Raw genomic sequence first — 15,293 nt, forward strand, 5'->3', positions numbered from 1 at the left:
GGCGTGCGCCACCACCGCCCGGCTTATTTTGTGTTTTAACTTGTTCTTTTAAGTCAGGGTCTTACAATGTAGCCCAGGCTGCCCTGGAACTTGCTACACAGCTCACACTAGTCTCAGACTTATAGAGGCTGTCATAATTTCTTGGATGCTGGCATCACAGGCATACTCCATATCTAGCTTCCAATTGCACTATTTTAAGTCCACACATAATTTAAAAGTATTATTATTATATATAAGGATACTTCCTCATCTTTCTTAAAGGGGCTATCTTGAGGAATCATATTAGAGACTTGTCTTTTAAAAGGGAAATAATCAAAAAGAGCAACGGATTGACAATAATGAAATCTGGGAGACGGACACACAAGGGTTTGTTGTGACATGTTCTCTACTTCTGAGTATGGTTGGGCGTGGTGGCACATGTTTGTAATCACAGCACTCAGGAAGCCAAGACAGGAGGATTGTTGCATGTTCACCGAGCCTGGGCTCTAGAGCAAGACCTTGTCTCAATATATTAAAAACAAGGACAGGAGAGATGGCTCATTGTTTAAGAGCAATGGTTGCTCTTGCAGAGGACATGGGTTTGGTTCCCAGTACGCACACGGTGGCTCATGTAACCATCAGTAACTCCAGTTTCAGAGGATACATTGAGAGAAGTCATAAAAGGAGTAGAAGAGGCCAGGGCAGTCCAGAGAGGCTGGGGACTATCAGAAAGGAAGCAAAGAGCAGGGGTGAGGAACTCTCGTTTCAGGACTTCTGACCTCTGCAGGCACCAGACACACAGGTGGTGCACAGATAGACATACAGGCAAAACACTCAAGCACATAGGACACATCTTTAAAAATACATATACTAAAACTAAAAAAGAAACAACAACAGAACCCTATAAAAAGATGGTAGTTATGGTGTTGCTGGCAGTTTATAGTGGTCCTTACACCCCTGTACCAGGCCCCCAGCTCACAGGTGATGCCTCTCGAGGAAAATGGCAGGCCTTACCTCTGCTGTACCACCTCCAGGTCCTCCAGGCGCTCAGGTAGGGCCAGCCCATTGAGCCACTGCTCCTTCTCCTCTATCCAGAGCCCACAGGCCCCGGCCTCGCTGAGCATGGTATAGAATGCCAGGGCTGCCTCCAAGGCTCGTGCACGCTCACCCGCCCGGGCCTGCAGCTCCTCATAGTGCTGCTCCAGAGTGGGCACCCTGCCCTGAACTTCAGGTGTATGGCTCAGTGCAGGTGGCAGGGCTGCAGCCTGTTCCCTCAAGGCATCCAGTGTGGGCCGGTGGGCTCGGATCTCCTCCTCAAGGGCCCGGTGCTGCCTGGCCAGGGCCTGTGTGGAGAACTCATCATGCCCTACCTCAGGGCTGGATACCAGGCGTAGTGCATCCACCAACCAGGCATCCATGTCATTTGCATCTGCCTGGAACTGGTAGAGGCTAGCAGCCTGTGCTAGCCGCTGGGCTCGCTCCTCAGCCAGAGCCTCCAGCCGCTCCCATTGGGCCTGGAGCTCTGCTGCACGGGTTGAGGCTTGGTTGGCTCCAGGGTGGCCCTCAGCAACCAACTGCTGGCCTTGTTCCAGGGTGAGCTTCAGGGGCCCCAGACGGCCACTCATCTCACCCCGAAGGGCTGTGTGCTTGTTGAGCAGGCGGAGGACACCGGTCAGGTCCCGGCCTGTCTCAGCTGAGGCCAGGAGGTGCTGCTGCTCCCGCACCCAGGCCTCAGCCTCACCCACTTCCCAGAGGAACCTCCAGAGACGACGTGACTCTTCCAGACGGGCCCTTCGAGTTGCTGCCAACTCACACAGGGCCTCATAGCTCTGCTCCAGAGTGGCCACCCTCTCTGACACCAGCTGTGGGTCACATGGTCTATACTCTGAAAAGAAAAAAAGCAAGCCAGAGGTCCAGAGCTTCCGTTGCTCCCTAGCCACCCTTGTCATAAATCACCAGAGCTTACTCTGGTAGGTCTCCCTTTGGGATCTAGCTCCCACCATTACCTGCCCATCAGTGACCCTGCCCCCACGTTTTCCCAAGTGACAAGCCTATTCCTTGTTTCCCAGTCCTTCCATAGCCAGCTCCCCCTCCCCCCGTTTTCACCTTTCCCTGGGTCACAGAAGCGCAGGGCGGAGGCGCTGACTGCTCGCACCCTCTCAGCCTGCACTGCGATGTCGGCTTCCACCAGCTCGTGTAGCTGCAGCAAGTCCTCCACTCCAGCCAGGTGCTTGCCCAGGTCCTGAGACTGCAGCCGGCCCTGCCAGACACACACGGCATGCCAGTGCCCGTCTGAGAACTGTCTAGCACCCTACCACGGCATGCCAAGCTCACTGCATCTCCCTTCCACCCTCTTTAGATAGCTCCATGTTACACGCGGGTGAGCATACCTGCTCACTCTCACACACAGGGACACCCGAGTTCGGTTCCCACACTTGGTTCTTTAGCCTCAATTGCCCTCTCATGGAACAGTTTTCTTATTAAATCCTGCTCTGGAATTTTTATTGTGAGTCATCTCAGCTCCAGAATCGTAAATACCCACTAGTGTCACGGTTCTGTGCCAGCAGCCTTCGGTATCTTCTCCCAGACCCACCCTCAAGCACACCTCTTGCCTAGAAGATGTCAGCCTGTTTCTCTGCTTCCACTCTTGCAGCCCACAGACCTTCTGCACATAGTAGCCCAAAGGATTTTTAAAATCCGAGGTGGAATCACACCTCTTCCTTTCTTTGAAATCCTTTAACTATTCTGTTTGAATAAAATCCAGATTCCTTGACCAAGCCTGGGGGGGCTCTAAAGGAGTCAGCCATAGCCCCCTTTATAGCCACTGGTCTACCTTTGCAATCCCCATGTGCCCCACTTGCACAGCCCAGAGCTGTAGCCCCGTTATCCCTTCTGACCAGAACCTGCTCTGTCAAGAGTGCTCTGGGCTGGCTCCTTGCCTCAGTTCAAATGTCCTTCTCTTAGAAAGGCGCTTGCTCCAGTGCCCCCAGGCCTTAGAACCACCTGCCATGGTGTCTATGGTTTTTATCAGCCTCTTTGCCCCAGGCTGGGAGCCCCACAGGGGCAATCTGTCAGTTTTGCTCATCAGAACTGGGAGGGGGCCGGCTCTGCATGAGTACATGCTATAGAGAGATGGGCTGAGTGGGTGAGTGAGGGCGACAGCCGCACCTCAGGACTCCTCCCCGGGTGAGTCATGCCACAAATGCCTACTACCTTCATCTCTGCCATCCAGTCCATGAGGTAGAGCAGGTCCTGAAACACTTTCTGCAGCTCCAGGTTTAGAAGTAGTCGCTCACGGCGGGCAGCCACCATCTGCCGTAAGAAGTCCCAGAGCCTGGCTACATTGTGCTGCCGGGCTGCGATGCGTTTGATGTCATGGTAGTGCTCAGCAGCCAGTTCTGCAGCCACGGCATCCACTGCCTGTACCCGGCCACTGTAGGCCACAATGTCTGTCTCGATGGCTTCATGCTTCCGCACTGCGGCCTCCACTGCTGCCAGCTCCAGCCCAAAGTTGTCCTGTGGCACAGGCAGGGAGGAAGAGATTGGGAACCCAGGGGCAGTACCTCTGCCTGCTCTGTCTGTTCCCCAGAGCATGCTGGCTGCCAGATGCCAACTTTAGGTAGTGGTTCTCTGTTCCCTCTGGATCACCTCATCCTGCCTCACTGTCTTTTCTCCTGGGCAAGCCTTGGGCCCCCAGATCCTGAGTTTCTTTCATGACAGATACTGTGTTTTATCATCTTCCTGCCCTGTAGGAATCCCTACTGGTACTGTCTCTCTCCCATTTCTCCCCACCAGCCTGGATGTGCCTGGAACATGAGTCCGACCTGGGACACGAGGCGCTGGTTCTCACTGAGCCAGGTTTCCCGCATGGCAGCCTTGCGGTCGAAGCGAGCAGCCAGTTGCTCTAGCTTCTCCTGGCGGATCAGCTCTGTGCGCAGGGCCAGCTCTCGCTCATGTTCGGCTTTCTCTAGCCGCTCCCAGGCCTGTGAGGTCGAGACTGGATTAGGACAATGGGACCAGGGTAGAGGTCAGCAGGGCCGGGGCCCAGGTGAGTACCACAGAAACTTGGTCTAGTGGATTCATGGAATGGGATCAGTGAGGCACCTGTGCCTGAAAACCCGAGAAAAAGGGAGAGGTGCCAGGCACACTGTGAACCCACATAATAACTGTTTGCTTCTGGATGAGATATGAGGTCATCTATGGAAAATGCCTGCTTTGTCTGCAGTGGTGGGACTCTGTGGGTTTGTAAACCTTAGTTTACCTGAATTAGTCTAACTCTGTGAAAAACACAAAGCAGAAGTAGAGCTGGTGAAATGGGGACATGTTGAAGAAGACAAAGGACGTGAGGTCTGACTTATTTACAGAGACCACAATCATGAGAGGCTCCCAGAGTCAGGTCTGAGAGTGTGGGTAGTGGGTGTCAGGGCCTGGAGGAGTCAAGAAGGCCCTGGGTAACGAGAGGCATGAAGGGTGCCTAGGCCAGGGATGACCAAGGATGGCCATCTGTGGATGTTAAGGGAAGCATGGACCTTGTTGATGTCAGAGATGAGCCGGCCTTCACGCGGCGTGTAGACCTTCTGGTTGTTGGCCCGCAGCTTGCTCTGGATGGTGAAGAGCAACACCTCCAAGTTCCCTTTCTCTGTGAACCTGAAGCAGAAACCAAGTCAAGATTAGAGGCAAAGAGGGACCCAAAACCTTGACTCTACACCACAGAATACTCATGCTGCTTTTCTTCTTGCAAAAAGTTACAGTGTTTTGTGTGAGAGCCAAAAAATACTAGCAAGTAAACCAAAAGAACATACTTTGGTTTTCTTCTTCTTTTTCTAGGGAACTCAGTGTGTATGTATGTATATATTATATATATATATATTTTTTTTAAAGATTTATTTATTATGTATACAGTGTTCTGTCTGCATGTATGCAAGGCCAGAAGAGGCACTAGATCTAACTACAGATGGTTGTGAGCCACCATGTGGTTACTGGGAATTGAACTCAGGACCTCTGGAACTCACTCAGGACCTCAGGAACTCCAGTCCCCAGGAACTCAGTATATTGACTGGGTTAGCCTTGAACTCACAGATCCGCTTGCCTCTGCCTCCTGGGGGCTGGGATTAAAGGTGTGTGCCACCATGCCAGACCCTCACCTTGTTTTTCCTTTTTCTTTCTTCCTTTCTTCCTTTCTTTCTTTCTTTCTTCCTTTCTTCCTTTCTTTCTTTCTTTCTTTCTTTCTTTCTTTCTTTCTTTCTTTCTTTCTTTCTTTCTTTCTTTCTTTTTTTTTAAGACTGGGTCTTGCTATGTAGCTCAGGCTAGCCTTGAACTCATAATCTTCCTGCCTTGCTTCTAGAGACCTGGGGTTACAGGTGTGCATCACTATGCTTGGCCCAAGAACATTTTTCATTTTTCTTACTATCTATTTATTTATTTACTGACTGCAGCACTGGGGGTGGGACCCAGGGCCTCACACATGCTAAGCAAATTCTCTACCACTGAACTACATCTCCACCTCTTTAAGAAAACTTTCTGCCAGCACCTGGGAGGCAGAAGCAGGCAGATCTCTGTGAGTTCCAGGCCAGCTTGGTCTACAGAGTGAGATCCAGGACAGCCAGGGCTACAGAGAAACCCTGTCTCAAAAAACAAAAAAAGAAAAAACCTTGTTGTTTTATCACAGGTCTCATAAAGTTACCTAGACTAGCTTTGAACTTGAACTTGTGATTATCCATCCTGTCTCAGCTTCCTGAATAGCCTGGATTATAAACCTGCAACTCCAAGACCAGCAGAAACATCATCTTAAAGTAACCAAAAGCTCCACAGAAGTGGTGACTGTTGTTACCCATGGAAGTTCTGGTTTCTTCCTTGCACCATGGGGAGCTAGTGTAAACAGAGCTCAGTGATCAACAACTCAGCAGCTGTAATCAAGACCTTGGCTCTCAGGACTTCCCAGTGTTAGCACATGGTAACTTCTCATTGTCTACATTCTCTCATCCCTGTTTTCCAGATAAGAACCACTTAACACAAACAAGCTATATAAGTTGTCCAACACAACTGCTGAGTGGAAGAGTCAGGATTTGAACCAGGCACCTTAAACTTGGGTGCTTACCACTTTGTTTGCTGTGGCTTACAACTAACTCTTATAGCCCACTTCTTCAACTATGACAATTTTTTCATGTCAAACTCATTTGGAGGGATACTATTTTCAGTGGTTGCTTCATGACTTATTATTATTATTTTACAAAGGTCATGTTGAGGAGTGTCCTTGAGATTACATCTTTGTTGAATGCCCAGAAAAGGATTTTCCAGGCAAACAGTACCTCACACCATTCCCCGGGTTAACATATTAACTCCAAAAGAGTTTGATGATGATTCTCTCTCGCTCTCTCTCCCCCTCCCCCCCACCCAGTATGTGCCATAGAGAATTGTTAACAGCAATCCTACACATGAAGAAATGAATGCTAATTACCTCTGTGATGCTCATTCTACATCAGCCATGTCTTACCGCCAGCTGCTGACTTGTCTGTCAGGTCCAGTCCTGTCTGTTCCTACACTGACACTACGGCGCTGCATGACCCCAACCAGTATTTTTCCTTTTTTCAGGCAGGGTCTTACTCTGATACTCAGGTTGGAACTCAATATGGCTGCCCTTAGAACTCATGGCAATCTTCCTGCCTCAGATGCCCAAAAGCTGGGATTTGCTGGTGCGAGCCACCACAGCTGGCTTGCAACCAGTAACTTTATCTGATGGACTGCACTGACTTGACATGCCATGGCAATCATTCTTCCATGGCATGCGTTTTAAAAATGGCTAGTCATTAGAAAATGCGTTTTGGAACAACTGTGCTGTTTGGATGCTTCCAGCACTTTGAGCTGAGGGAAATGAGCCCTGGCTGCGTTTCTGTACTGCCAAATGTCCCTCCCAAAAGGCCGCCCTCATTTAGGCTTTCTCTCAAGTGAGCACAGCTCTGGGCAGGCATGCTCTGGCAGGGTGGGGCCCAAGAGACACCTACTTGGGTGGCTTCTCCACAGTGCGATAGGAGTTGAAAGACTGCAGCTGGTTCTGGACTCCGTTCAGGGAGTTGGCCAGTTGCCTGTCATTGAGGGTCACAATCGTTTGTTCAATCCACTGCAGCAGCTCAGAGGCCAGGGACTCATATTTCTCTACCAGGTGTTCTGCCTCCATGGCATGGTCCAGGACCTGTGGGACAGGAGGTAGGTAAGTGGGTGTCCTACCCAGTGCTATAGCTCCACCCTGCCCCGTTTTGGGAGAGTAAGACGGACAGCAGGCCCCCTCTGGCTGGCCCCCTCTGGCCCTTAAGCCGGCGGTCCCACAGTAGGGTACCTTGCCAATTCTTTTGCCTTCCACAGCCAGGGCCTTCATCTTAGAGAAGTAGTGGTAGTAAGTGGCCACGTAGGTGATGATTGACTTCTCATCAGGCTGATCCACATTCACATCTGAGGAAAAGGACCATCTTAGGTGAGGCAGACATCAGAACCTGCCTCCCTTCCAGAAGCAGGCCTAAAACCTAACTGACTCACCTCATGCTAGGGGCCCCCAGCCCTCCAATGCTAACACATCTTTTTCCGACCCTTTCAGAGCAGCGGTTCTCAACCTTCCTAAGGGCTGCGACCCCTTCGTACAGTTTTTCCTCCTTTGTAGTGACCCCAGCCATACAGTTAGTTTCGCTGCTCCTCATAACTGTAGCAACTGTAATGTTGCTGTTATGAATCATTATGTGGATATCTGATGTGCAACCCCTGTGAAGGGATTGTTCAACCCCCTCCCCAAAGTGTCGTGACCCACAGGTTGAGAACCACTGCTTTAGAGCCAAGTAACAACTCAATTATTCCAACTTTCTTTTAGATATGGGAAGGACCTGCCAAGCAGAGGGCAAGAAATCCAGAAGCCCAGGAAACTTTTTACTTAGTATATGTGATACACATTAAAGCAAGCAAATAAATAGCATTCCCATCTGGTGGATCATGGTCCCCAGAGGCTAGAAAAATGTCTAAAATGTCAATGGACCGAGGGACAGAAACTATAAGCTAAGCCTCTTGAACCTGGGTGCACTATAATGGGAACAGATACCAGCTCTTAGTATCATCTTGGGGCATGGTCACTGCTGTTGTTCCCAATCTGGTTTCTAAAGTTCAGCCATGGGTAGACCCAAGGAGGTAAGTATCCCTCAGAACAAGCATTCTCTCCACACGACCACAGCTGACAATGACTTGTGGATCCCTGGGCCGTCTGACTTAGGCCGCACTACTCCTCTCAAAGGCTAGACCAGGAGACTGGAAGCCCCTCAGAACCTTCAGAAAACACCAAGGCACGCTGGAACTCCTGAAGTCATCTCAGTCAAGTCCACAGGAGCCTTCACTTTACTCCCGTGTCCTGCAGAATGGTCATGCTTTGCAAATGTTGCCAAGGAACTTTGCACTTAGTCTGCTTCTGTTTCTAAGTAGCCCAGATACTCTGAATGACAGCTGAATGACATGCTTGTCATTCTCAACTAAGAGGGCTACCAGCGGGATGCAAATCAGGGAGAAAGAATCAAACCAGCCAGACAAGCTAAGAGGGAATGCTTCCAACGGGGGCTCTCGGTCTGGCTCTCCTCCCTTTTCCGGCTGCACCCAGATTAGTCTGCCCTGCAGAGGCAGAGGAGGAAACGCGCTCTAGAGCTGGGCTGAACCTGACTCGCCGCTGTACCAGGTCTGACCTTCAGCAGGTCACCTGATCTTTAAAGGTCCCATCTCTTCCGTAAACTGAGGATAATAATGGCGAAGGGATGTTGTTAGGACAAGTAAGGCATGTCAGGTGTAGTGCAGCTCCAGGTACAAGGAGCCCAGTGGTCCTAGCTGACCACAGCACCACAGGCCGTGGTCAGCAGGGACACTGACCATGGGCTAGCTCTTGGTGAGAACCAAAGGTCGCACAGCTTAACTAAAGCCTAGAATTTTAGAATAAATCAGAGATCGTGTGAACCAGAGTCCTCTCATTTTATTTTTAAATGTTTATTTTTGTGGTGCTAGAACGTGCACTATGACCTCTGAGTTTCATTCTTCCCATTTTGGAGATGAGGAAACTAAGCCAGGCTAAGTGATCGGCTCTAAATCATATAGGTGCTCTGGGCTGAGAAAGAACCTACAGCCCGGAACTCTCTCTGAGGCAGGGCTCCCCTTATTCATACAAACTTGGTTTGTTCCGAGGTAGTCTGTGTAGCACAGGTTATCATCAAACTTGCTATATAGGAAGGCTGGCCTTAAATTCCTAACCCTAGCCGGGAGGTGCTGGTATATGCCTTTAATCCCAGCACTCGGGAGGGAGAGCCAGGTGGATCTCTATGAGTTCAAGGCCAGCCTGGTCTACAGAGCGAGATCCAGAACAGGGACCAAAACTACACAGGGAAACCCTGTCTCGAAAAACAAACAAACAAACAAACAAACAAACAAACAAAATCCTAACTCTTCTACCTTTGCCTGCTGAGTATTGGGATGGCAAGCATAAGCCAACTCACAGGTACCTTCTTCCTTCTTTTTTCGAGACACAACTTTTCTTACCATAAAAGTTATCCTTTAAAAGTATAGCAGCTTGGAGTGTATTCACAAGGCTGTGGAAATCATTGCTACCACCTAATTCCAGAACATCTGCATCCCTCCATGGCTGCTGGTTCCCCCTGGCAACCACCAATTTGCCTCTGTCTTCCCTACACCTGTTTTGCAGAGCTCTGGCCCACCTTCAGGATCCAGGAGCTTGGTCAGGCCGAGTTCCTTTTCAGCCAGATTGAAAGCATTCTGCAGATTGTAGTGTGCATTACATTTCTTCAGGGACTCAAAATCCAGCAGGTCTGGCCTGGGGGTGGGGGAGGGAGGGACACAGAACACATCAAAAGCATGTCAGAACCTAAAGAAAAAAATGTAAATTCATTGCTGGTTGGAAATACCCCAAGCCCACTCCCGGTATACCATCCTACTTCCTGGCTCCTCTCCCACATTCTTTTTTCCTTCCTTCTTTTTGAGACAGGGTCTCTTCTTATGTAGCCTTGACTGGCTTGGAACTCACTTTGAGACCTTGAATTTGCTATTCTGCTTCTGCCTCCCAAAGACTGGGATTTCCCTTCATTTTTTCCCCCCTCTATAGCTACACTATGACTCAGCCACTCTCCTGGCCTCTGCTGTGTGCTCCTGGGTCATCAACTCATGTGTTCATTAAACCCGTCTTCTCACCGGTGCTTGTGCACAATGGCATTAAAGGCCAGCCCATCTCTCCAACTGGTGGTAAAGTTGTGCACATTGACATTGGGATACCTGTAAAGAAAGACCGGGAGAGACAGTGAGTGAGCACTTCAGAGCCCTGGTCTGCGATACAAGGCCACTGGGCAGGTTGTGAACCCGAGAGTCCGTCTCAGTGTGGCCCACCCCTACAGCCATGCTCCTGGGCCTCCTCACCCTGCAGTCTTCATCTGGCACCACAGCAGCAGAGCGTCCTTGGCTGACTTCTTCTCCTTGTTGTCTTCTGTCTCCACACTGATGTCCTGGATCTGAGAAAGTAGCAAACAGGGTGTAACTCCCCAGTGGTGTCTTGGTGACACCAGAGACACTCAGAGAAAATCACAGAAAACTGAGTTTTAGGAATGTTGTGTGATGGGACAGAACCTGAGTGAGCTCTTCTTTCCTAGGCTAGTGACACATATTATCAGGTTCAGGGGATTTGACAAAGGACGTCAGTGGAGTGGAAGTGCCTACGAGTGAAGGGGGCTGGTTCTTCCATGTGGAGAGTACGAGCAGGTGAATGCATGTTTTCTGAGAGCTGGCTTTCAAAGACAGAGCTGAAAGAGGGAGAGATCACCTGGAGAATGACAGGTATAATTAGAGGAGTTGAGATGACACTGAGATAGAGTATAACATGGAAAGTGACAAGACAACCCCGTCACCTGCATAGATATGCTTCAATGGCAAACTGCTCTAGAAAGTTCTATATGCTCAGTTTTTAAACTTATTTATTATTATTTTATTTGTTATGTGTATGGGTATTTTGCCTGTGTGTTTGTGCACCATGTGTGTGCCTGGTGCTCTCAGAGGCCAAAAGAGGGCATCAAATCCCCTAGAACTGGAGTCATAAGTGATTGTGAGCTGCATATGGCTGCTGGGAATTGAACCCAGGTCCTCTGGAAGAACATCCCTTACAGTGCTTTTAACTCCTGGACCATCTCTCCAGCCCCTCAATTTTTTATCTTGTCACGGACCATCAGTAACAGTGTGAGGGTATAGTACTGGTTGGTGTACAGCTCACACCTTAGCTAACACCTGGAGAGTACCTGGAATCGAAGGATGATGGTCCACACCAGCCCAAGGGTCAGACGGTGGTTTCCATCCACAATGTCATGGGAGCCCATGTTTTCCAGATGTACTTTCTGCTCCTTCAGGAACTGCAGGGCTTTATCCACATTCTCCAGGCAGTGGATCCGCATCCGGCCCTTTGTGGGCTTTGGCTATGGGTGGATGAAGGGTACAGTGACATGGGACCATGGCTTGCTTTCTTCCTAGCTTTCTTAACAACCTGCCCCATACCTCCCATGATCTCCTTTGGGAACACAGGGCCAGCCCTAGGGCCAGGCCAGAGGTCATGGAGCCCAAGCAAGGTTACAGATGAGGCTTGTGCAGATTAAGATTCCCAAGGGAATTAATTGCACCCAGAGTGGGTGGGAGAAGAAATGTTTTCAATGGGGCCACTGTTCCTGTCTCTGCAAAGCATGGCTCCCATGTAATCCATGTAGCAAAGCCTCTGGGAATGAGACCATCCTCTAGGCAGAGGAGCCATGGTATTTTACTCAGCTCTTTATGGCACCCCCTGTGGTTTGTTCCCTGGGCCAGTCTCTGAGGCTCCCTCTTCTGTCCATTATTCCAACTCACCAGGGTCTCTCCCGAGAGCACCTCCAGGAGCCTCAGGAGGTTGCGCCCGTCCCGCAGGTCGCTGTACAGGTCTCCCACCCGGCATGTCACCCGGGCCAGGTGGGAGTTCACCCACTTGGTGAAGGTTTTCTTCTGCACGGCTTCTCGTTCATCTGCAGTGGTGACAAGGAGTCACTCCTGTCCTTCAAGGACAGTATGCTTGCTTCTAAACACTAACAGGCATGTGTGGGATGGCATGCCTGAGAGAGTCTAAGTGACAGCTGGGATCAGGCAGATTTAGGGATGACCAACCGAACAAACAATAATCTAAACAGCTAAGAAATGAAGAGGCTGGGATGAGCTCGTGAGCGAAGGAAAGGATAAGAAGAGCAAGATAACGCCGGGCACAGTGGCTCATACCTTTAATCTCAGGTTTGAGGCCAGCCTGGTCTACAGAGAGTTCCAGGACAGCCAGGCTACACACAGAAACCCTGTGTATGTGTGGGGGGCGGGGGGAAACCAAACAAACAAAAAAAGAAAAGCAAGACAGACAAAAAAGGTCTCAAGAAGAAAGGAGAGAAGAAGCTGCCCGGGGAGGGGCTGGGGTTAGGTTTCATGCTGTAACAGTGATGAAATACTGGACAGCTTACTCAATGCCTCAGTTTCTCCACTTGTAGGACGAGCGTACTCCTATTTTATTGGGTCACTACAGCAATTAAATGAGATACTGGGTATGATACATCTAGTGGTTGTCCAGTGGGATGTGGCTCCCTGCTGGGGAGCTTTGATAAAGGCAGGCCCTCCTTCTCCTTCAGATGTGGACAAGGGAGAAGGTGTGGCCTGTAAATATGGCAGATCTCCCAGATGGTCAGCACCTGGACTCCCAGTGGAGCGGCTGTGTGGGCTTTTAAGGCAGCTCCCTGCTCTAGGTCATGTACAGAAAAGGTAGGCTACTCTACTCTGAGGCAGGCCTGCACAGTTGGCTGTGGAGGGTCCAGACCTAGGACACTATTACCTCAAGACTCAGAAATAATTTATAAGAAATAAATTATAAGAATAAATCGGGCATGGTGGTGCAGGCCTTTAATCTTGGGAGGCAGAGGCAGGCCAATCTCTGTGAATTCCAGACCAGCCAGTGAGACCCTGTCTCACACACAAACAAAAACAAGAACTTGCAAGGCCATGGGAGCAATGCAGGTGGAGAGAGGCAAGGCCCGGCAGCCTGGTCCCCAGCTGTCAGGCTGTCATCACAGGAAACTGATGATTACAAACCTTGTAAATGGAAAGGGACGGCGAAATAAGCTCTGTACTGTCACCTACTTTGGAGATCAGGATTCCTGCCAGTTGCCCTTAGAAAGCCCATGTGGGGACCCAGCCCAAGTGGTAGGTGTGCAGAGTCATATTTACCTCCATCTCAGCACCAGCACCTCAGAAATTTAGACTCATCCCTTAATTTCACATTCCTGTGCCTCTCCCCCATAAAACAGCCATACACCCAAAGCTATTTCTGACTTTCTCACCTCCAATTCCTGTGCCTATGCCAAACCGGGGGTCCTAATCACCATGTGGGATACCCCTTAGCACTTGTGGTGCCTATGGTGACTCTGGGCCTCTTTTAGGGTTCTAGGCCCTATATGAGTTGAGGACAGATTAAGTCACCTGGCAATTACTGAATCCAGGGAGACCTCCCTGATATAGGCATGCTGGCGTGGGGCACACAGGTAGACTGAAAATGGAAACAGTACCTAGAAAGATCTGGTAAAGCCAGGCACCAAAGTGTAGCATCACAAGACACCCACAACATCCCTAAACACACATACCATGAAATAAACTTATTTGTGCCAAGACGAACATTCCTGTTCAGACGTTTATGAGACCTGTGTGTACAAACCCTCTCCTTTGACACACGCTCTCCATTTTCTACATATCCTCCCTTCACAGACATTCAGAAGCCCAGGAAAACACATAAAAGCTCTAGGTCCTAGGCCTCTAGCCCACGCTTCTCTCCTTCCTTAACAAGGCCAGCATGGCCAAACCATGAGGGTGAGCCACGAGCCACCAGGGGAGACTGCTATGGCCTCTCTAGCTGATGACATGAACCCAAAGGCTCCTTCATCCTCAGCACCTTTGCACCCATCAGGGCACCTCAAGGTCACACCCCTTATGCCACCCCCCCGGTCTCATTCAGTGGGATTTCAGTTGTCCTCATGCCTGGATTCTCTGGCTATTTGCAATGATTTCCCCTAAGTTTCACCACGTTGTCCCTCAACATAAACACTGAGCCACAGGAAGTGTTAGGCATGGGGTTCTGGGCATGCTAGCTTTTCCTATCCCAGGTCCCCTTTGGCACAGCAGGCTCCCCTCTGCCCAGGGAAACTCACCTTGAAGCTGTTTGAAGCGTCCTTCCAGCACACTGGCATACTGAGCAGGATTGATGAAGGCAGCTGGTGAGAGCAGGACGCCCCCAGGGTTCTGGGACCCCTCCAGAGCCTCATAGTAAAACTCACCAGCCCCGTTCAGGCCATTTCCATGTACCCTGCCCACTCCGTTCGCACTCATGGTGCCTGCTGCCTCCTACTCAGCCTGTGGCCCAGAGTCCATGCTCCCTGCCAGGGCAGGGCCAAGAGTGTGTGTCCCCTGAGCCTGTGCTGGGGGAGTCCAAAAAAAGGCTTCTGTACCTGGCTGGGTGGAGTTGTTTCAAGGATGCTGGGAGTTTCAAGGAGTGGGGAGAAAGTTATGGGATGCCTGAGCTTCTGAGACAGTGAGTAGGGCACACCTGGTTGTAGGGAGAGGAGACAGAGGCGGCTCCAGACAAACAGGTCGGACAGTGGCGGGGGAGGGGCAGGCTGCTCAGGAGGCGGAGCCAGTTGGGGCTTGGCCAGGCCCTGCAGGGGCGGAGGAGGGAGTTGCCAGCACCCAGAGACCTGCTCGTCAGGCCACTAGTTGCCCAAGACTAGGGAAAACCTGCCAGAGGGGCCCCAAAGCAAACTCCGGCTTTCAGAAGGTCTGCAGTGAGCAGACCTCTCTGGGCGTCCCTGGGTGGGCTTGTTTCAGGACATCTGAACTTTGATCTCAGCCCTGAGAGCAGAGAAACACTGGAGATCCTGGAAGAGAAGCCAGGTGTGCTGACTTCTGTGGCCTCCTCTGGGGAGTAAGTATTGTGGCTGCCCTCTAGTACCAGCCCGTTTCCTTTGCCCACCAGGCTCCCCAGTCAACACCCCAGCCCCCACCCCAGTATTGGGCACAGCTATCAACACCCCTCCTACCTCTTCCTGGCCTTCGGCTTTTGTCACTGGTGCCTACACTTGTTCCTCCTCATCTTTAATCATTCAGGATTTATTTGGCACCTACTGAGTGAGTGGCACTGTGCAAAGCCAAGCCCATTCAGAGATGCCTCTTCAGGGGAGCCCAGCCTCGAGCGGGGGACAAACTCA

General features: G+C 50.6%; 1 protein-coding gene across 1 annotated transcript in view; it reads right to left on the reverse strand.

Annotated features, from left to right (window-relative positions):
• Positions 1-15,293, reverse strand: part of Sptbn2 (spectrin beta, non-erythrocytic 2) — a 41,517-nt gene that overhangs the window by 17,806 nt on the left and 8,418 nt on the right. The window contains exons 3-14 of the mRNA XM_052762253.1: positions 11,881-12,032; positions 11,286-11,459; positions 10,417-10,508; positions 10,195-10,275; positions 9,705-9,820; positions 7,313-7,425; positions 6,981-7,168; positions 4,509-4,626; positions 3,804-3,962; positions 3,193-3,495; positions 2,086-2,239; positions 994-1,864 (exon numbers count right to left, since the gene is read on the reverse strand). Coding sequence (XP_052618213.1) covers positions 994-1,864; positions 2,086-2,239; positions 3,193-3,495; positions 3,804-3,962; positions 4,509-4,626; positions 6,981-7,168; positions 7,313-7,425; positions 9,705-9,820; positions 10,195-10,275; positions 10,417-10,508; positions 11,286-11,459; positions 11,881-12,032 — 2,521 coding nt within the window. The remainder of the gene's footprint in view (positions 1-993; positions 1,865-2,085; positions 2,240-3,192; positions 3,496-3,803; positions 3,963-4,508; positions 4,627-6,980; positions 7,169-7,312; positions 7,426-9,704; positions 9,821-10,194; positions 10,276-10,416; positions 10,509-11,285; positions 11,460-11,880; positions 12,033-15,293) is intronic.

The sequence above is a fragment of the Peromyscus californicus genome, unplaced genomic scaffold (genome assembly GCF_007827085.1).
Source record: "Peromyscus californicus insignis strain IS unplaced genomic scaffold, ASM782708v3 Scaffold_4__1_contigs__length_199733344, whole genome shotgun sequence".
In the NCBI taxonomy this organism is placed as follows: domain Eukaryota; kingdom Metazoa; phylum Chordata; class Mammalia; order Rodentia; family Cricetidae; genus Peromyscus; species Peromyscus californicus.